At 32.7% G+C, this 23,072-nt stretch overlaps 2 protein-coding genes across 2 annotated transcripts; one reads left to right on the top strand and one right to left on the bottom strand.

Moving 5' to 3' along the window:
• Positions 1 to 602: 602 nt before the first annotated feature.
• LOC126558387 (uncharacterized) lies at positions 603 to 3,754 on the bottom strand. Its single transcript, XM_050214396.1, has 3 exons — positions 3,073 to 3,754; positions 3,022 to 3,035; positions 603 to 1,037 (listed from the first exon to the last, which is right to left on the bottom strand). The coding sequence occupies exons 1-3, from the start codon at positions 3,752 to 3,754 to the stop codon at positions 603 to 605; spliced, it is 1,131 nt and encodes a 376-aa protein (XP_050070353.1).
• A 4,027-nt stretch (positions 3,755 to 7,781) lies between these two features.
• Positions 7,782 to 9,203, top strand: LOC126567302 (uncharacterized). The gene has a single exon (XM_050223531.1). The coding sequence runs from the start codon at positions 7,782 to 7,784 to the stop codon at positions 9,201 to 9,203; it is 1,422 nt and encodes a 473-aa protein (XP_050079488.1).
• Positions 9,204 to 23,072: the final 13,869 nt, after the last annotated feature.

Genomic DNA, 23,072 nt, shown 5'->3' with positions numbered 1-23,072 from the left:
AATTCTTAGAATTCTCAGAAAGCTCAGAAAAATCTGAAATCTCAGAAATCTCAGAATTTTCATATTTTTCAAAAATCTCAAAAATCTCAGAATTTTCAAAAGTTTCAAAATTCTAAGATATCTCAGGTTTTTAAAAATCTCAGCATACTTAGAAATATCATAATTCTCAGAAATGTCAGAAATCTCAAAAACTTCTAAAACCTCAGTATTCTCAGAAATCTCAGGAATTTCAAAAATCTCAGAATTCTCTGAATCGAAGAATTTTCAAAAATTTCAGAATTTTCATAAATTGCAGAAATCTCAGAAATCTCAGAAATATCAGAAATCGCAGTGTTATGGAGTTAGGTGTTGATCGTTCAAGTGCTGTTTTATGACTGTCCGGTTTATTCTCCTTCTTACTAATACATACATGTACTTACATCTAACGCTTCCACTATACGCTTACATACTACCTATACTTACGACACTACATTCTCCCCCTTAAACAAAGTTTACTTCTATCTCGGATACTTTAATCTTGGTTGTCCTTCCAACCTTTTCGACCGTCTTAAAGGTGGAGGACTAGACTCACTCCTTTTCCTTTTAAATGACTTATTTTCATTTCATGGTATTACGACAACATTTTTATACATTCCTTTATACTTTTTCCTTATTTGATTTGCATGTACCAATCGTACTACTCCATTTAGACTTATTAAATATCTTAGACTACTTATCTTCTTCTTTATTATCGCTGGAATCCATCTCACGTATTCCTTAAAGTGGTTTTTGTAATATACTTCTTCTTCTTCTTTATAATGATCTTGATATTTCACCATTGGAACTAGTCTTCTTGACTCTTCTTTACTCGATTTTTGTCTTTCATGTCCTTTCCTAGGGTTTAATTTCGCTACTAATGTATGTGGTACGTAACAAAATACTCTTTCTGATGGCGTTACTTTGGTAACCGTACATGGACTATTTCTATAGCTGATTAAAAAATGATTTAGCTTCCTTTGTAGACTTAATGGTTTCAATCTCATATCCAACAAATACTTCTTCAGCTTGTCTTTTACTGTCCTAACTGCTCTCTCGGCCAACCCGTTCGACTGTGGGTGGTACGGAGGGGACTTACTGATTTTTATGTCTTTTGCTCTTAAAAACATTACAAATTTTTCTGAACCAAAAGGAGGACCATTATCTGATACGATTTCCTCTGGTAATCAAAAGCATGCCAAGAATATTTCTAACTTCTCTATCACATTTACAGCCTTAGTACTTTTCATAATTTTTACCTCCATGAACTTGGAAAACTATCAACTATTATGAAAAATGTACTATTTTCAAAAAAGAAAAAATCGATACGTACTCTTTGAAATGGACGCGTACATTGTACCCATTTGGTTGTGACTATTTCTTTAGGTACGGGTTGTCTACACTGACAGACTTGACATGCCTTTAGAAACTGCTCAAAATCTTTGTCCATGTTTTTCCACCATACAAGTTTTCTAGCTGACATTTTCATTTTTACTAACCCATCATGATTTTCATGGAATAGACTGACAATTTTATCTTTCAGCTTATCTGGTATTACTGCTCGATCGTTGAAAAACAACACTCCATTTTCTATTGCTAAACTGTTACAAACTTTAGCATAATCTTTTAACTCACATTCCACATTTTTTGACCATCCATGCTGAACGTTTTGTAGACTTTTTGTAATATACTGTCTGACTTTTGAAATTGTTTCACCAACTCTATATCGACAATTGAGGAAGACAAAATTGCATTCAATTGTGTGAACTCTTCTTCTACTTCTAAATCTTCTGCTAAAGGTAATCTGCTTAACCGATCCATGTGACCCATACATTTTCCTGGCCTATGTTCTATGACATATTCATAATTGGGTAATAACAATGCCCATCGGCACAGCCTAGCAACTGCTATAGAAGAAGTTGTTCGTGACGGTTTGAATATTTCTTTTACTCCGGAGTTATCTGTTACGAGTTTGAATTTGATTCCGTAAATGTACTTGTGAAATTTCTGGACACCAAAAACAGCAGCTAATGCTTCCTTATGGACCTGAGCTTAGTTTCTCTGTGCTTGAGAAAGAGTTGCTGAAGCAAAATAAATAGGTTTTTCTACTCCTCCGATTTCATGTGACAAAACTGCTCCTACACCATAAGGACTTGCATCTACTGCTAATACCACAGGTTTTTTAGGATCAAATGGTACCAAAACGTTGTTGTCTATTAACATCGATTTCGTTTTTGTGAATGATTCCTTTGACCTTTGATTCCATTCCTTTGACCATACATATTTTTTGTCTTTTCGTAGAAGTTCGTACAGAGGACTCAATATTGTTGCAAAGTTTGGCAAAAACCTACGGTAATAATTTATAATGCCTAGATACGCTTGTAATTTCATCACATCTGATGGTACCGGAGCTTTAATAATAGCTTTCTCTTTTGACTCATTTGGTGTTATTCCATTTTTTGATATTTTGTAGCCCAGGTACTCAATTTCAGTTTTAAAAAATTCCGACTTCTTTTTGTTTATCTTCACTTTATGCATTTCTAGCCTTTTTAGAACTTCGCATAAATTCTCTTTACATTGTTTTTCGTTTTCTCCTCCTATTAATATATCGTCCATATACGCACAGGCTTTACTTTTTAACAATACTTGATCGATTATTGATTGAAATATTGCAGGCGCCGATTGAACCCCAAATGGCGTTCTAGTGTACTTGTATAACCCCTCATGCGTATTTATAGTACAAATTTACATTTACACGTATTTTTCCTAACGGTGTTAAACTTTGACCTGATCCAGTAATAAAACGCAAATGTGTTTGTTCTAACTCGATATTTGCAAATTCTTTCCGGTACACATTCTCCGGTAAGACTGTATTACACGCACCGCAGTCCATCTCAAACGCAATGTCTATACCATTGATTTTCAATACGCACACTTCTGGACCACTAATCGCTCTATCTTCGGATATGCGTGTTAGTAACACATCCTTTTGTTCCAACCTCAAACTCTGCACATTCGTACTTCGGCAACACGACGACACATGACCATATTTTTTGCAGTTGAAACACTGCCACATACGCGCAGGACATGTCTGTGGATTATGTGATCTTCCACATCTGTAACACTTCGTTTCTTGCTTGTGCGCTCTGCTCTGTTGGTGTAAAGGTGTACTGCTTCCACGGTAGTAGTGCACTTTCGGACCGACGCTACGTTTTGGCGCGCACTTAATCGCCGCCATTTCCCTCTGTTTCTCTTTCGATGTAAATGTTTCATTTTGTTCATCAGCAGCTTCCCACGTTCTGGCTATATTTTCTGCACTCACGAATGTTAAGTCCGATTCTCGTAGAAGACGTTTTCTCAATCCTTCGTCTCGAACACCAGCTACTAGTTGATCTCGCAAGCTTTCCGCTAAACAACACGTGAACTTACACGATTGTGCAAGCGCTTTTAATTCTACTATGTACTCCGCAACCGACTGATCCTTTTGTAGAAAGTTTCTGAAGTTGAAACGTTCCGCCACTATGTTGACTTTCTGTTCCAGCTGGTATTGTAGCTTAACGCACAGCTTCTCGTAAATTACCGTCTTTGGCTGTTCAGGTAACACTAGCTTTGATATAAGACTGTACAGCGACGCTCCACCCAAGATTAAAAACATTATTGTTTTCTTCGATGATTCGACTTCGTTCACTTGGAAAAAAATATCCATTCTTTCCAAGTGCTCCTTGATGCTTTCACCCATGACAAATGGTTGGATTTCACCGATTTACGACATGACTAATAATTTGACTTTAACGTTTGCTTTATCTTGCTAATCCAATGTGCTGTGCACGCGTGGGTTCGGATCCCATCCTCGTCGCCAACTGTTATGGAGTTTGGTGTTGATCCTTCAAGTTCTGTTTTATTACTGTCCGGTTTATTCTCCTTCTAACTAATACATACATGTACTTATATCTAACGCTTCCACTATACGCTTACATACTACCTATACTTACGACACTACACGCAGAAATCTCAGAGATCTCAGAAACCTCAGAAATCCCAAAAATTTCCAAAAATTTCAAAAATCTCAGAATTCTAAGAAATTGAGGAAATCTCAGAATTTTCAGAAAACTCAGAAATTTCAAAAAATCTCAAAATTCTCAAAACTGAAAAAAATTTAAAGAATCTCAGAAATTTCAGAAATGTCATATAATTCAAAAATCTCAGAAATCTCAGAAATTTTATGTTAAAAAAAAATTTTTAAAAATCTCACAGTTCTTATAAATCTAAGAATTTTCAAAAATCTCAGAATTTTAGAAATCTCAGATATCTCAGAAATCTCAGAAATTTCAAAAATCACCGAATTCTCAGAAATCTCAGAATTTTTAAAAATCTCAGAATTCTTAGCAATTTCAGAAAAATGAAAATTCTCAGAATACAAATAAATCTTAGGAATTTCGAAAAACTCAGAAAGCTCAGAAGTTTCTGTTTTCTAAGAAATATCCGAAATATCAAAAATCTCAGAAATATCAGAAATATCAGAAAAATCAGAAACCTCAGAAATTTTAGAAATCTCAAAATTCTTAGAAATTTCAGAGATCTCAGCAATCTCTAAAATCTCAGAAATCTAAGAATTTTCAAAAATCTCAGACTTCTTAGAAATCTCAGATACCTCAGAAATTTAAAAAAAGCTAAGAATTTTCAAAAATTTTAGAATTTTAAAAATCTCCGAAATCTCAGAAATTTAAAAAATCTCAGAATTCTAAAAATATCTCAAAATTTTCAAAAAGCTCAGAATTGTTAGAAATTTTGGAAATTTTTCAATTTAAAAAATTTTTTTTCTCAGGAATCTCAAAAATTTCGGATATGTATAAATTCTCAGAATTCTCAGACATCTCTGAATTTTCAAAAATCTCAGAATTCTTAGAAATGTCAGAATTCTAAGAAATCTCAGAAAACTCAGAAAACTCAGAAATCTCAGAAATCTCAGAAATCTCAGATTTTTCAAAAATCTCAGAACTCTTAGAAATCTCCGAATTCTCAGATATCTCACAATTTTAAAAATTCTCAGAGATCTCGGAAATCACAGAAATTTATAAAAACTCAGAATTCCTACAAATCTCAGAAATCTCAGAAATTTCAAACATCTTAGAATTTTGAGAGATCTCAGAATTTTTAAAATTCTTAGAAATCTTATAAATCTTAGAATTTTCAAAAATCTCAGAAATTTTAAAAGATTTAGAATTGTCAAATATCTCAGAATTTTTAAATTTCTCAGAAATCTCAGAATTATCAAAAATCTCAGAAATCTTAAAAGTTACGGAATTTTAAGAACGCTAACAAATTTCACAAATCTCAAAACTCTCAGAAATCAAAACTTTCAAAGATGTGAGAATTCTCAGAAATTTTGGATATTTCAGAATCTTCAAAAATTATCAGAATTTTCAGCAATCTAAAATTTTTTTAAAATCTCAGAAACTTCAGAAATCTCCGAAATTTCAAATTTTTCAGAAATCTTAGAAATTGTAGAAATCTCACAAATTTTACAAATCTCGGAATTCTCAGAAATCTTATAATTTTCAAAATTCTCTGAATTTTTAAATATCCCAGAAATCTCAGAAATTTCAAAAATCTCAGAATTTTCAGATCTCTCAGAATTTTCAAAATTCTAGGAAATCTCAGAAATCTCAGAATTTTCAAAAATCTCAGAATTCTCAGCAAATCTCAGAATTCTCGAAAAGCTCACAATTTTCAAAAATCCCAGAAATCCTCAGCAATTTTTTAAATCTCAGGAATTTCTTTTATCTCAGAAATGTAAGAAATTTCAGAATTCTCAGAAGTCTAAGAATTTTCAAGAATTTCAGAAATTTTTGAAATCTCAGAAATTTAAAAAATCTCAGATATCTTTAAATTTTTAGAGATCTCAGAAATCTCAGAATTTTCAAAACATTCAGAATTTTTGGTTGTTTCAGAAATCTCAGAAATCTGAGAATCTCAGAAATCTCAGAATTTTCACAAATCTCAGAAATCTCGGAAACCTCAGAAATCCCAAAAATTTCAAAAAATTTCAAAAATCTCAGAAAACTCAGAAATTTTGGAAATCTCAGAAATTTCAGAAATCTCAGAAATTTTAAAAACCTCAAAATTCTCAGAAATCAAAAAATTTTCAAAAATCTCAGAAATTTCAAAAATGTCACATTATTCAAAAATCTCAGAAATCTCAGAAATTTTAGAAAAATAAAAATTTAAAAAAAAACGCACAATTCTCAAACATCTTAAAATTTTCAAAAATCTCAGAATTTTTAGAAATCTAAGATATCTCAGAAATCTCAGAAACATCATAAATCGCAGAAATCTCAAAAATCTCAGAATTTTTAAAAATCCCAGAATTGTCAGAAATTTCAGAGTTTTTAAAATTATCAGAATTCTTATAAATCTAAGGAATTTCGAAAAACTCAAAATGCTTAGAAATTTCAGTATTCTTAGAAATATCAGAAATCTCATAAATCTCAGAAATTTTAGAAATCTCAAAATTCTTAGAAATCTCAGAGATCTCAGCAATCTCTGAAATCTCAAAAATCTCAGAAATTTCAAAAATTTTAGAATTCTGATAAATCTCAGAATTTTAAGATATCTTAGAAATCACAGTAATATCAAAAATCTCAGAAATCTTAGAAATTTCGGAATTCTAAGAACTCTCAGAAATTTCAAAGATCTAAGAATTCTCAGTTAATCTCACAATTTTCAAAAATATCAGACTTCTTAGAAATCTCAGAAATCTCACAATTTCTATTAATTTCAGGAAACTCAGAAATCTCAGTAAATTAAAAAATATCAGAACCCTCAGAAATCTTAGGATTTTCAAAAATCTCAGAATTCTTAGCAATTTCAGAAATATCAGCCATCTCAGAAATCGCAGAAATCTATGAATTTTCAAAAAAATCAGAATTCTTAGGAATATCACAAATCTCAGAATTTTCAAAAATTTCAGAATACTCAAAAAATTTCCAAATTTTTTAAAATCTTAGAAATTTCAGGAATATCAGAAATTTCAAAAATCTTAGAATTTTCATAAAATCTCATCATTTTCAAGAGTCTCAGAATTCTCAGAAATCTCAGAATTTTCAAAAATCTCAGAATTCTTCAAAATTTCAGTATTCTTAGAACTCTTAGAAAACTCAGAAATCTCAGAAATATCAGAAATCTCAGAAATATCAGAAATCTCAGAAATATCAGAAATCTCAGAAATCTCAGAAATATCAGAAATCTCAGAAATATCAGAAATCTCAGAAATCGCAGAAATCTCAAAATCTCAGAAATCTCAGAAATTAAAAAAAAATATCAGAATTCTCAGAAATTTTCTAAATCTCAGAAATTTCTGATATCTCAGAAATTTCAGAAATTTCAGAATTCGTAGAAATATAAGAATTTTCAAGAATATCAAAATCTCAGAAACTTCTGAAATCTCATAAATTTCAGAATTCTCAGATATCTAAGAATTTTCAAGAATTTCAGAAATATCAGAAATATCAGAAATTTCAAAAATCTCAGAAATTTCAGATATCTAAGAAATATCTTAAATCTCAGGAACTTCAGAAATCTCAGAAATTTCAAATTCCTCAGAAATCTAAGAAATTTTAGAAATTTCAGAAATTTCAAAAATCTCAGAATTCGTTGTCGTTAGATTAACAGTTCGCATATCGGGCCGAAACGAGTCGCAAACGCTGTACGATCTGACTGAGGTTCATACCGTCAAGGAGCTTGCCCTTCCAACGCAGTCCGTCAACATGGCTCAACTGGCTGGCTGCTATGCGCATTTGAGAGGTCTTCCCGTTAAGTCGTACGCCGGTGCCTTGCCATGTGCCCTCATAGACGTCGACAACTGCAACATCACCCGAGCGTTGAAGAGTGTGGATGGGAAGTGTGACGAGCCAGTTGCTTCGAAAACCCGCCTGGGATGGGTTGTCTACGGTCCTTGCTCGGTTGCGAGTGCCGCAACAGGGATACTGAGATTTGGGGGACGGTTGACAGCGTGCTCGGGCATCAACGAATCCTCCCGGAACCCGATCATTCTTCCCAGACAAGATTATGTGACCGATCTAATAATTTGGGAGTATCACGAGCGATACAAGCACGCAATTCACTATACGGTCTTGAGCGAACTTAGGACGCAATACCTCATCTCTAAGCTACTGGGAGAGTATCGACGTGTGAGGAAAAGCTGTCAGAGATGCAGGGTGCACAACGCGATGCCGGAACCACCGCTAATGGGTAACCTACCGCAACAGCGTGTCGCATTTGCTCAGCGTGCCTTTTCGTTCACAGGTATCGATTATTTCGGCCCGTTCTTAGTGTCCGTCGGCCGCAGAGTCGAGAAACGGTGGGGAGTTTTACTTACCTGCCTCACGTCGAGAGCCATCCATGTCGAGATAGCGGCATCCCTCACCACAGCGTCATGCATACTGGCGATTCGACGTTTCATTGCACGACGCGGTATGCCACTGGAGATATTCAGCGATCGCGGTACAAACTTCGTCGGGGCCTCGCGAGAACTGAAGGAAGCGTTGGAGGAGGTTGACCACGACGCGTTGATGACAGAATTTTGTTGCCCGCGAATGAAATGGACGTTCAATCCACCTGGCGCGCCTCACTTCGGCGGCTTCTGGGAGCGCATGGTGCGCTCCGTGAAGAAGGTGTTGCACCAATGTGTATTCCCCAAACGCCCTACGGATGAAGTACTCCTTTCAACCTTCACGGAAATCGAGCTGGTCGTTAATTCGAGACCACTTACCTACGTGCCATTGGAAGATGAAACGGCCGAGCCTTTAACGCCGAACCACCTGCTCCTCGGGAGCTCTGATGGGAGCAAACCGCTAGCCGTTTACTGCGACAGTCCCGCAGCCTTGAGATCATCGAGGAGTGCAGCACAACAGGCAGCGGACTTATTCTGGAAGAAATGGGTTTCCGAATACTTACCTACTCTTACTCATCGGACCAAGTGGTTTGAACCGGTACGGCCAATCGAGATAGGGAATTTGGTAGTTATAGCGGATAACAATTTGCCTATGAATTGTTGGCCAAGAGGACGTATTGTATCGGTTGTCCCTGGCAAGGATGGACAAGTCAGACAGGCGACAATTGAAACCACAAGCGGAACGTACGTAACACCTGCACACAAAATAGCAGTCTTGGACGTTACAGCCTTATAGAAAACCGCTTGGTTCCAACGGAGCAAGGAAAAGAAACAACTACAAGACACACAAACACACATACGTACACGACACTTAAATGACAGGACTACACACGCGATAACTGACAGGGTAAAGGAAGTGAAGCCACGGTTGATAGCTTAGATAAGAGAAAGGAGAGGTTGCGTCATCACGTAAGGCGGGTTAAGCGTTTCAAGCGTTTACGGGCTCTAGTTGATTAGATAAAGGAGATGATACGCAGATAAGATAAAGAAGAGGTTGGGTCACTACGGCGGGTTAAACGTTTCAAGTGTTTACGGGCTGTAGACGATTAGATTATTCAACCGTGGCACACTTGGGGGGACAATGTTGGAAACTTTATAAGGTTCTCAACGCCCTGTCAGTTATTAAGTACGAAGAAGAATAGAAGAGAATAGAAGAATAAGAAGGATCAGAAAAGGGCAGGACGAGCCTGCCCCGGGATCAGTTAGGAAACGATCGATTCTTTCGAAAACGTATCACGAGCGGATAAAGATCGGAAAATTAATATTAGCGCGCGCGAACTGCGGACTAATTTTTTGGCTCTTTCTTTCTTTCTCTCTATTGTTTCTCAAAAGCTTGGTAATAAAGAAAAGCTCAGTACACTGAAAAGGCAAAAGAAGCCGCTCGTTTTTTAACACTTAAATATCTCTTGTTTTTAAAAATCTCAGAATTCATAGAAATATCATCATTCTCAGAAATGGCAGAAATCTCAGAACTTTCAAAAATCTCAGAATTCTCAGAAATCAAAAGATTTTCAAAAAATCTCAGAATTTTCATAAAACTCAAAAATCTCAGAAATCTCGAAATTATCAGAAATCAAAGAAATTTCAGAAATCGCAGAAATCTCAGAAATCTCAGAAATCTCAGAAATTAAAAATATATCAGAAATCTCAAAAATTTTTTAAATCTCAGGAACTTCTGAAATCTCAGAAATTACAGAAATTTCAGAATTCTCAGATATCTTAGAATTTTCAAGAATTTCAGAAATTTCTGAAATCTCAGAAATTTCACAAATCTCAGAAATCTCAAAAATCTCAGAAATCTCAAAAATTTTAGAAATCTCAGATATTTCAGAATTTTCAAAAATCTCAGAATTCTGAGAAATCTCAGTTTTTTTAAAATTTTCAGAATTTTTAGACATCTCAAGAATCTCAGAAATCTAAGAATTCTCAGAAATCTCAGAATTTTCAAAAATTTCAGAAATCTAAGAAACCTTAATATCCCAAAAATTTCAAAAATGTTCAAAAATCTCAGAAATCTCAGAAATTTAGGACATCTCAGAAATTTTAGAAATCTCAGACATCTCAAAAAATCTCAAAGTTCTCAGAAATCGAAAAATTTTCAAAAATCTCAGAAATTTCAGAAAAGTCATATAATTCAAAAATCTCAGAAATTTCTGAAATTTCGTAAAAATCAAAAATTTCAAAAAATTCACAATTTTTAAACAATTAAGAATTTTCAAAACTCTCAGAATTTTCGGAAATCCTAGAAATCTCAGAAATTTCAAAAATCACAGAAGTCTCAGAAATCTTAGAATTTTAAAAAATCTCAAAATTCTTTGAAATTTCAGAATATTGAAAATTCCCAGAATTCTAATAAATCTTAGGAATTTCGAAAAATTAAGGATGCTCAGAAGTTCAAGTTTTCTAAGAAATATCAGAAATATAAAAAATTTCAGAAATTTCAGAAATATCAGAAATATCAGAAATCTCAGAAATTTCAGAAACCTCAACATTCTTAGAAATTTCAGAGATCTCAGCAATCTCTGCAATCTATGAAATCTAAGAATTTTCAAAAATCTCAGAATTCTTTGACATCTCAGATATCTCAGATATTGAAAAAATCTCGGAATTTTCAGAAATCTTGAAATTTTAAAAATATCAGTATTGTTAGAAAAATCAGAATTCTCAGAAATGTCAGATGTCTCAGAAATTTTAAAAACAACATAATTCTCAGAAATCGAAGAATTTACAAAAATCTCACAATTCTCATAAATTGTAGAAATCTCAGAAACCTGAGAAATATCAGAATTCGGAGGAATCTCAGAAATCTCAGAAATGTCAGAAATCTCAGAAATTAAAAAAATTTCAGAATTCGCAGAAATTTTTTAAATCCAGGAAACTTCAGAAAACTCAGAAATTACAGAAATTTCAGGATTCTCAGTGTTTACACAACGCCAGTGACAGCGATCAGGATACCGACAGGACGATCGGTTTCGTTAAGTTTCCCCACGCTTCAAACAGTGAGTGCCAGAGGCACTCAACCAAATATTATAAATACCGGCACGAATAATAAATTCACTCTCTTCCGTATTAATCCACCAAACGAAATGGTAATTATTTGCAGCGTCCATCCGTAATTCACAATTCTGTTCATGGTGCCGTGACCAGGATAATGCGAATCCCTGGTTATTTTGTTTTGTGAATTCTCGTGATTTCAACGCTACCCAAACGAATTGTTCCCGCGCGCGTCTCCGGCAGTGATTACATTGGACTCTCGTTCACGCTCAACAAAACGCGTCACAAAATGTCCGTTCAAACATCGACCCTGGCGTCAAGAAGGACGATTTTACTGACCACCGTGGAACGACACGAGCGGTTTTTTGGAAGACTGGTCCGAGATTCCATTCTGGTGGAAATACGCCTCACCAAGGAGGAGCAGCTTTGGAATGAGTTGAAGAGCCGGCAGCCGAAAGACGCCCTGAACACTGCTGCTGCAAGCTTTGCTGTCGCACAACACCACACACTAATACACACATCGGACACTAGCGGAACATTTTCCACTGCATCGATTGCAGCCGAGCAAAATGGAAATCCAAACGCTGTAGGATCATTTTCCACTGCAACGAGCCAGCTGCGCAAAATGAACTTCCGAAAGCTTTCGACTTATTTGCCACTGCATCGAGGCCAGCTGCGCAAAGTGAACCCGCAAGTGCGACACACACAGATGACATCACGGCTGAAAAACAATGCGCTTTACCATACCGCTTAACTTTGGCGTAAAGCTCAGGCTGTCCAGGCAGCATTGACACGGTTTGCTTTGGTGTAACGCAACCCACGATCCAAGGCGATCATATTTACAAACCCATAACGAAAAGTGTACGCGTTCGATACCAATTTGTTATGACATTCTGTCATGCGGGGTATGTTTACACAACGCCAGTGACAGCGACCAGGATACCGACAGGACGATCGGTTTCGTTAAGTTTCCCCACGCTTCAAACAGTGAGTGCCAGAGGCACTCAACCAAATATTATAAATACCGGCACGAATAATAAATTCACTCTCTTCCGTATTAATCCACCAAACGAAATTATAATTATTTGCAGCGTCCATCCGAAATTCACAATTCTGTTCACTCAGATATCTTAGAATTTTAAAGAATTTGAAAAATTTCTGAAATCTCAGAAATTTCAAAAATCTCAGAAATCTCAAAAACCTCAGAAATCTCAAAAATTTAAGAAATCTCAGAAATTTCAGAAATCTCCGAATTTTTCAAAATCTCAGAATTCTGAGAAATCTCAGAATTTTCCAAATTCTCAGAATTCTTAAATATCTCTGGAATCTCAGAAATCTAAGAATTCTCAGAACTCTCAGAATTTTCAAAAATCTCAGAAATCTCAGAAATCTCAGGAATCCCAAAAATTTCAAAAATTTTCAAAACTCTCAGAATTCTCAGAAATTTTGGAAATATCAGAAATTTCAGCAATCTCAGGAATTTCAGAAATCTCAGAAATTTCAAAAAATCTCTAAATTCTCAGAAATCGAAAAATTTTCAAAAATCTCAGAAATTTCAGAAATGTCATATAATTCAAAAATCTCAGAATTCTCAGAAATTTTATAAAAATAAAAAATTTCAAAAATCTCACAATTCTTAAACAACTAAGAATTTTCAAAACTCACAGAATTCTTGGAAATCTTAGAAATCTCAGAAATTTCAAAAATCACAGATTTCTCACCTTTCTCAAAATTTTAAAAAATCTCAAAATTCTTAGAAATTTCAGAATATTGAAAATTCTCAGAATTCTAATAAATCTTAAGAATTTCGAAAAATTCAGAATGCTCAGAAATTCAGTTTTCTAAGAAATATAAGAAATAACCAAAATCTCAAAAATATCAGAATTCTCAGCAATTTCAGAAATCTCAACATTCTTAGACATTTCAGAGATCTCAGAAATCTCTGAAATCTAAGAAATCTAAGAATTTTCAAAAATCTCAAAATTTTTAGAAATCCTAGATATCTCAGAAATTGAAAAAATCTCAGTATTTTCAGAAATCTTGAAATTTCAAAAATCTCAGAATTCTCAAAAAACGAAGAGTTTTCAAAAATCTCAGAATTTTCATAAATCCTTGAAATCTCAGAAATCTCAGAAATATCAGAATTCGGAGAAATCTCAGAAATCGCAGAAATCTCAGAAATCTCAGAAATTAAAAAAATATCAGAATTCTCAGATATTTTCTAACTCTCAGAAACTTCTGAAATCTCAGAAATTACAGAAACTTCAGAATTTTCAGATATCTTTGAATTTTCAAGAATTTCAGAAATTTCTGAAATCAAAATCTCAGAAATCTCAAAAATCTCAGAAATCTCCAAAATTTTAGAAATCTCAGAAATTTCAAAAATATCAGAATTTTCAAAAATCTCGGAACTCTGAGATATCTAAAAAATTTCAAAATTTTCAGAATTTTTAGAGATCTCAGAAATCTTAGTAATCTAAGAATTCTCAGAACTCTCAGAATTTTCAAAAACCTCAGAAATCTCAGAAACCTCAGAAATCCCAAAAATTTCATAAAATTACAAAAATCTCAGAATTGTCAGAAATTTGGGGAATCTCAGAAATTTCAAATAATTTCAAAATTCTCAGAAATCAAAAGATTTTCGAAAATCTCAGAAATTTCAGAATTGTCATATAATTCAAAAATCTCAAAAATCTCAGAAATTTTATATAAAAAAATTCAAAAATCTCACAATTCTTAAAAATCTATGAATTTTCAAAAATATTAGAATTTTTAGAAATCTCAGATATCTCAGAAATCTCAGAAATTTCAAAAATCACAGAATTCTCAGAAATCTCAGAATTTTTAAAAATCTCAGAATTCTTAGCAATTTAAGTATAATGAAAATTCACAGAATGGAAATAAATCCTATTAATTTAAAAAAACTCAGAATGCTCAGAAAATTCAGTATTCTAAGAAATATCAGAAATATCAAAAATTTCAGAAATATCAAAAATATCAGAAATCTCAGAAATTTCAGAAATCTCAAAATTCTTAGAAATTTCAGAGGTCTCATTTATCTCTAAAATCTCTGAAATCTAAGAATTTTCAAAAATCTCAGAATTCTTAGAAATCTCAGATACCTCAGAAATTTAAACAAATCTCAGAATTTTTGGAAATCTTAGAATTTAAAAATCTCCGAAATCTCAGAAATCTCAGAGTTTTCAAAAATCTCAGAATTCTCAGAAAATCTCACAATTTTCAAAAAGCTCAGAATTCTTAGAAATCTTAGTATTTTTCAATTTTTAAAAATATTAGGAATATCAAAAATTTCAGATATGTTAAAAAATCTCAGAATTCTCAGAAATCTCAGAATATTCAAAAATCTAAGAATTCTTAGTAATGTCAGAATTCTTAAAAATCTCAGAAAACTCAGAAACCTCAGAAAACTTAGAATTTCAAAAATCTCAAAATTCTTAGAAATCTCAGATTTTTAAAAAATCTCATATTTTTCAAAAATCTCAGCACTCGTTGAAATCTCCGAATTCTCAGATATCTCAGAATTTTCCAAATTCTCAGATATCTCGGAAATCTCAGAAATTTATGAAACCTCATAATTCTTCGAAATCACAGAAATCTCAGAAATTTCAAAAATCTCTGAAATATCAAATCTTTCAAAGATGTCAGAATTCTCAGAAATTTTGTAAATCTCTGAAACTTCAAAAATATCAGAATTTTCAGCAATTTAAACATTTTCTAAAATCTCAGAATTTTCCAATTTCTCATAAATCTTAGAAATTTTAAAAATCTCACAAATTTTAATAATCTCTGAATTCTCAGAAATCTTATAATTTTAAAAATTCTCTGAATAATTAAATATCTCAGAAATTTAAAAAATCTCAGAAATCTCAGCATTCCCAGAACTCTCAAAATTTTCAAAAATCTTAGATTTTCAGAAATCTCAGACTTTTGAAAACTTTCAGAAATATCAGAAATCTCAGAATTTTCAAAAATCTCAAAATTCTTAGAGGTCTCAGATTTTTTAAAAATCTCAGCTTTTTCAAAATCTCTGAACTCTTAGAAATCTCTAAATTCACACAAATCTCAGAATTTTCAGAATTCTCACTGATGGTGGGGATTTCAGAAATTTCAAAAACTTCAGAATTCTTAGAAATCTCAGAAATCTCAGAAATCTCAGAAATTTCGAAAATTTAAGAATTTTTAGAAATCTCAGAATTTTGAACATTCTCAGAAATCTCAGAAATCTCAAAATTTTCGAAAATCTCAGAATTCTCGGTAAATCTCAAAATTTGCGAAAATCTAAGAAGTTTCAAATATCATAGAAATCTCAGAAATCTCAGAAATATCCGAAATCTCAGAAATATTAGAAATCCTAGAAATCGCATCAATCTCAGAAATCTCAGAAATTAAAAAAAATTTCAGAATTCTCAAAAATTTTCTAAATCTCAGGATCTTCTGAAATCTCAAATATTTCAGTATTCTCAGAATTCTAAGAATTTTCAAGAATTTCAGAAATTTTTGTATTCTCAGAAATTTCAAAAATTTCAGAAATCTCTAAAATTTTAGAGATCTCAGAAATCTCAGAATTTTCAAAATTTTCAGAGTTTTTAGATATCTCAAAAATCGCAAAAAATTAAGAATGCTTAGAACCCTCAGAATTTTCAAAAATCTCAGAAATCTCCAAAACCTCAGAAATCCCAAAAATTTAAAAAAATTTCAAAAATCTTCAAATTCTCAGAAATTTTGGAAATCTCAGAAATTTAAGAAATCTCAAAAATTTCAGAAACTTCAGAAATTTTAAAAATCTCAAAATTGTCAGCAATCAAGAAAATTTCAAAAATTTCAGAAATTCCAGAAATGTCGTATTATCCAAAAATCTCAGAAATTTCAGAAATTTTAGAAAAATAAAAAATATTTAAAAATCACACATTTCTCAAACATCTAAGAATTTTCGAAAATCTCAGAATTTTTAAAAATCTCAGAAATCTCAGAAACTTAAAAAATCGCAAAATTCTCAGAAATCTCAGAATTTTTAACAATCTTAGAATTCTCAGAAATTTCAGAGTTTTTAAAAAAATCATCATTCTTATAAATCTAAGGAATTTTGAAAAACTCAGAATGCCAAGAAATTTCAGTATTCTCAGAAATATCAGAAATATCAAAAATATCAGAAATATCAGAAATATCAGAAATATCAGGAATCTCATAAATCTCAAAAATTTTAGAAATTTCAAAATTCTTAGAAATCTCAGAGAACTCAGCAATTTCTGATATCTCAGAAATTTCAAAAATGTTAGAAATCTCATGAATCTCAGAATTGGTAGATATCAAAGAAATCACAGTAATATCAGAAATCTCACAAATCTTAGAAATTTCAGAATTCTCAGAAGTCTCAGAAATTTCAAAAATCTCAGAATTCCCAGTAAATCTCAGAATTTTTTAAAATATCAGACTTATTAAAAATCTCAGAACTCTTAGAAATTTCAAAAATCTCATGATTCTTAGAAATTTCAGAAATTTCAGCCATCTCAGAAATCTAAGAATTTTCAAAAAAAATCAGAATTGTTAGAAATAACAGAAATCTCAAAAATTTCAAAAATTTTAGAATGCTCAAAAATTTCAGAATTTTGAAATATATCGAAATCTCAGAAATATCAGAGATCTCAGAAATTGTAGAAATTTTGGAATCCTCAGAACTCTCAGAAATTAGAAAAATCGCAGAAGTCTCAAAAATATCAAAACTTTCTAAGATGTCACATTTCTCAGATATTTTGGAAACCTCAGAAATTTCAGAAATCTCAGAATTTTCAAGAATCTAAATATTTTCTAAAATCTCAGAAACTTCAAAAATCTCAGAAATTTCAAATGTGTCAGAAATCTAAGAAATTTTAGAAATCTCAGAAATTTCAAAAATCTCAGAAATCGCAGAATTCTTATAATTTTCAAAATTCTCTGATTTCTTAAATACCTCAGAAATTTTAGAAATCTCAGTAATCTAAGATTTCTCAAAACTCTCAGAATTTTCAAAAATTTTAGAATTTTCAGAAATCTCAGAATTTGTAAAATTCTCAGAAATCTCAGAAATTTCAGAAAACTAGGAAATTTAAGAAATCTCCGAAATTTCAAAAACTTCAGAATTCTCAGGAATCTCAGCATTTTCAAAATTCTCAGAATTTTAAGATATCTCAGAAATCTCAAAAATTTCAGAAATGTATGAGATCCCAGAAATTTCAGAAATCTCAGGAATTACAGAAATCTCAGAAATTTCAGAATTTTCGAACATCTCAGAAATCTCAGAATTTTCAAAATTCTCAGAATTTTTATGTATTTATTTATTTACATTTGATTATAACGGTCCAGTGCCGTTTTGTCAACACCGTTGTGTTGAGTAGATTTTCACATATTGATAAGGCATTTCCTCCTTATACTTTGCCTTATCCCGGGCATACTCGGTTGTGGATGGTTGTGGTGATGGTGATGATAATGATGATGATGATGATGATGATGTAGTGGTGGATGTTGTGAGTTTTGATGGTCCGGGACTATTGCTGTGACTATTGTGATGATGGTGGTTGGTTGCATCTGAATTCCGGCTATATTGGTGATGTGGCTGTTCTTTTGTTGACATTTGATGTTTGGTCTCGACTGTAACAAACAAATAAACATTGTTAAGGCAGCACGAACATTTATTAGTCTGCGGACAGTGCTCTCCAGTGCAGTCCAGCCATGATATTTAAAGCTCACTCTAGTCAACAGCAGCGAAAGCGACTTCGCTTCCCTCGAAACTGAGCCCGCCAAACACCTCGAACCCGACGCCAACGCTGTCAAACTAAATGTGTCAAAACCGCATTGGAGCGGAGAACACTGCACTTTGAACAACGCCTGCCTACCTTTTACGGCAGCGTTGGAATCAACCTCGGAATCTCAAAATTCTTAGATATTTCAGAAATCTCAGCAATCTAAGAACTCTCAGAAATCTAAGAATTTTCAAAAATCTCAGAATTCTTTGAAATCTCAGAAATTTCAGACATTTCAAAAATCTCAGAATTTTCAGATATCTCAAAATTTTTTTAAATCTCTCAAATATCAGAAATCTCAGGATTTTCAAAAATCTCAAAATTCTTAAAAATTTCAAAACTGATAGCAATCTCAGAAATCTGAGAAATCTAAGAATTTAAAAAAAAAATCAGAATTCCTAGACATCTCAGAAATCTCAGAAATTTCAAATTTATCAAAATGCTCAAAAATTTCAGAATTTTCTAGCATTCCAGAAATACCAGAAATCTCAGAAATCTCAGAAACTTCAAAAATCTCAGAATTCTCAGAAAATCTCAGAATTTTAAAAAATCTCAAAATTCTCAGAAATATCAGAAATCCCTAAATTTTTAACAATCTCTGGAATCTAAGAAATCTCAGAAATTTCAAAAAATATCAGAATTCTCAGAAATCTCAGAATTTTCAGAAACTCAGAATTCTCGTAAAACTCAGAAATCTCAGCAATCTCAGTAGTCTCAGAAATTTCAGAAATCTCAGAAATCTCAGAAATCGCAATAATCTCAAAAATCTCAGAAATTTCAAAAATTTTAGAATTCTCATAAATCTCAGAATTTTTAGAAAACTCTGAAATCTCAGAAATCTAAGAAATCTCAGAAATCTTCGCAATTTCGGAATTCTCAGAACTTTCAGTATTTTCCAAAAACGCAGAAGTCTCAGAAATCTCAAAACTTTCAAAAATCTCAGAATTTTCAGAAATTTAAAAATTTTCTAAAATCTCAGAAATTTTAGAAATCCCAGAAATTTCAAAATTCTCAGAAATCTTAGAAATTTCAAAAATCTCAGAATTCTCAGAAATCATATAATATTCATAATTCTGTGAAAAATTCTCAGAACTCGCAGAATTTTCAAAAACTAAGATATCTCAAAAATGTAAAAAATTTTAAAAAATTTCAAAAATTTCAGTTTTCTCAGAATTTAAGGAAATCTCAGAAATGTCAGAGATCTCAGAAATTTCAAGAATTTCAAAGGTCTCAGGAGTCTTGGGAATTCCAAAAATCGCAGAATGATCAGAAATTTCCGAAATCTCCAAAATCTCAGAAACCTCACAAAACTCAGGAATTTAAAAAATCGCAGAATACTCAGAAATCTAACAATTTTAAAAAATCTCAAAATTCTTAGAAATCTTAGAAATCTCAGAAATTTCAAAAATCTCAGAATTTTAAAGATTCTCAGAGATCTAAGAAATCTCAGAATTTTCAAGAATCTCAGAATTCTCAGTAAATCTCAGAATTTTTATAAATCTCAGAGCTTTAAAAATCTCAGGAATCTTAGAAATCTCACTAATTTTAAGAATATCAGAATTCTCAAAAATCTCAGAGTTCCTATAAATCTCTGAATTCTTAGCAATGTCGTTATTTTGAGAAATCTCAGAAAGCTCAGAAAAATCTGAAATCTCAGAAATCTCAGATATTTCAAAATTTTCAAAAATCTCTTAAATCTCTGAATTCTGAAAAGTCTCAAAATTCTTGGGTATCTAAGGTTTTTTAAAATCTTAGAATGAAGAAATGTAAGAAATCTCAGAAATTTTTTAAACCTCAAAATTCTCAGAAATCTCAGAAATTTCAAAAATCTAAGATTTCTCAGAAATCGAAGAATTTTCAAAAATCGAAGAATTTTCATGAATCTCAGAAATATCAGAAATCGCAGAAATATCAGAAATATCAGAAATCGCAGAAATCTCAGAAACTGCAGTAATGCTCAGAAATCTCAGAAATTAAAAAATTATTAGAATTCTCAAATATTTTTTAAATATCAGAAACCTGTGAAATCTCAGAAATTTAAGAAATTTCAGAATTCTCAGATATAAAAGAAATTTCAAGAATTTTCATAATTCTCCGAATTCTAATAAATCTTAGGAATTTCGAAAAACTCCGGATGCTCAGAAATTTCAGTATTCTTAGAAATTTCAGTATTCTAAGAAATTTCAGAAATATCTAAAATTTCGGAAATGTCGGAAATTTCAGAAATGTCAGAAATATGAGGTATCTCAGAAAGCTCAGCAATTTAATAAATCTCAAATTTCTGAGAAATTTAAGACAACTCAGCATTCTCAGAAATCTCAGAAAGCTAACAATTTTCAAAAATCTCAGATATCTTAGAAATCTCTAAAATCTCAGAAATTTCAAAAATCTCAGAATTTTCAGTAATTTTAGAATTTTTTAAAATCTCAGAAATCTCAGCAATCTCAGAAATTTGAAGAATCTCAGAATTCTTAATAAATCTCAGAATTTTCAAAAATATCAGACTTTTTAGAAATCTCAGAAATCTCACAATTATTATAAATCTCAGGTATCTCAGAAATCTCAGTTATTTCAAAAATATCAGAATTCTTGGAAATCTCAGAATTTTCAAAAATCTCAGAATTCTAAGAAATTTCAGAAATATCAATCATCTCAGAAATCTCAGAAATCTAAGACTTTTCAAAAATATCAGAAATCTTAGAAATATCAGAAAGCTCAGAAATTTCAAAATTTTTAAAGATCTCAGATATCTCAGAATTCTCAGAAATTTCGAAAATCTCAAAAATTTTAGAAATTCTCAGAATTATCAAAAATCTCAGAATTCACAGAAATCTCAGAAATTTCACAATTTGAAAAATCTCAGCAATCTCAGAGATCTTAGATATTTCAAAAATATCAGCCATCACAGTAATCTCAGAATTTTCAAAAATCTCAGAATTTTCAAAAATGTCAGAATTCTTAGAAATCTCTAAATCAGATCTAAATGCTCTAATTGAGATCTAAATGCTGAGATTGCAAAATTATCTCAGCTAAATGCTGAGATTGCAAAATTCTCAGAGATCTCGGAAATCTCATAAATTTATTAAACCTCAGATCTCTCAGAAATTGAATCGAAGAATTTTCAAAAATCTCAGAAATTTCATAAATCTCAGAAGTCTCACAAATATCAAAAGTTTCAGAAACTTCAGAAATCTCAGAAATTTCAAAATTCTCAGAAATCTCAGAAATTTAAGAAATCTCAGAATTCTCAGAAATCGAAGAATTATCAAAAATTTCAGAATTTTCATTAAATTCAGAAATCTCAGAAATCTAAAAAATCTCAGAGATCTCAGAAAGCTCACAAATTTAAGAAATCTCAAAACTTTAAGAAATTTTAGACATCTCAGCAATCTCAGAAATCTCAGAAATCTAAGTGTTTTAATTCAGGTTTCATGAAATATTTCAATGACGAACGAAAAGGGATTGCACTAGATAAGTTATTTACATGAAATCATCTAGAGCAAAATTAACTTTAGAATGAGGAATGAACTTGCAACTTGTAAGAACTCAATTGACGGAGGAATACACACTCTCAAACGGAACGGCGCGAAGTGATCACGGTTTTTTCTATCGGCAAAGAAAACTCTACAGCCAGTAATTTAAGTGATCTCACTTAAATCTCACACTCACACTTTCTCACATTTTTGGTCCTTCGAACCGGATTGTAAAGTTTTCGGATTTTTATGCATCGCTCTGCATCAAGGGCTCGAAATAACGCTCTGCATCAAGAGCAAATTTGTCTTATCGTCTTCGCGTCGTTTACCGCCATCGTGCAACGCTTTGCATGAAGGGCAACGGTCAACGATTCGGTCATCGCCATCGTTTGAAATTTCGCGTCAAGCGGTAACGTGTTCTTTCGTGTGACTCATTACTTACCGTGAGTGTTTTATTCGTGAAATGGATAAAAAACTAAAACCTATTCAGTTACGGAAGCGGATTGCGTTGGAGAATATAAGTGCGCTCGAACGGTTCAAGGAACAGTTTTCTGGGCATGATGCAAAGAAAATCCCAGAAGTGTTAGAAGACCTGGAAAGGTACAAGGAAGGGTTCTTCGCTGCAGTAGCAAAGCTGGAGGAGCTCGACGACAGCAACGAAGCGATCGAAGCATGCATCATCGAGCGAATCAACGATGAGGAGCGGTGCAGGAAGCTGAAGGCTTTTCTGCGGGAAAGGCTTCCAAGGGACGAAAGTTCTTTGAACGATACGTCAGGCATGGCCTCTTCCACGCTCGCGTTTGGTAGGCCCAACGCGCCACATCTGCGCCTTCTAAAAATCGAACTGCCGTCTTTCGATGGGGATCAAACGAAATGGCTGTCGTTTCGTGACCGCTTCATCGCGATGATCGATGGCTCACCGGAGCTTCCATCGATTGCAAAGTTGGAATATCTGCTGTCGTCATTAAAGGGGGAAGCGGCGCTTTCCTTTGAACATACGCAGTTTACGGCAGATAACTACTCATTGACTTGGTCCGCGCTTCTAAAAAGATATGACAATCCGCGGTTGCTCGTATGGGAATATTATCGTAAGCTACACCCTCTTCCCAGAGTGCAATCGGAGTGTGTGATAAAACTTACCAGCTTAGTGGATGAATTTTCGCGATACGTGAACGGTTTTGTGAAACTGAACGAGCCAGTAGATTCGTGGGACACACCGTTATCCAACATGCTGTTGATGAAGTTGGATCGTGCTACCCTATTAGCGTGGGAGAAATACTCAGTGCATTTCACGAAAGATCGTTATAGAGACGTCATCGAGTTTGTACAGGACCGAATACA

The sequence above is a fragment of the Anopheles maculipalpis genome, chromosome 2RL (genome assembly GCF_943734695.1).
Source record: "Anopheles maculipalpis chromosome 2RL, idAnoMacuDA_375_x, whole genome shotgun sequence".
In the NCBI taxonomy this organism is placed as follows: domain Eukaryota; kingdom Metazoa; phylum Arthropoda; class Insecta; order Diptera; family Culicidae; genus Anopheles; species Anopheles maculipalpis.
The sequence above is the reverse complement of the archived record's forward strand: the minus strand, read 5'-3'. Positions and strand labels throughout refer to the sequence as shown.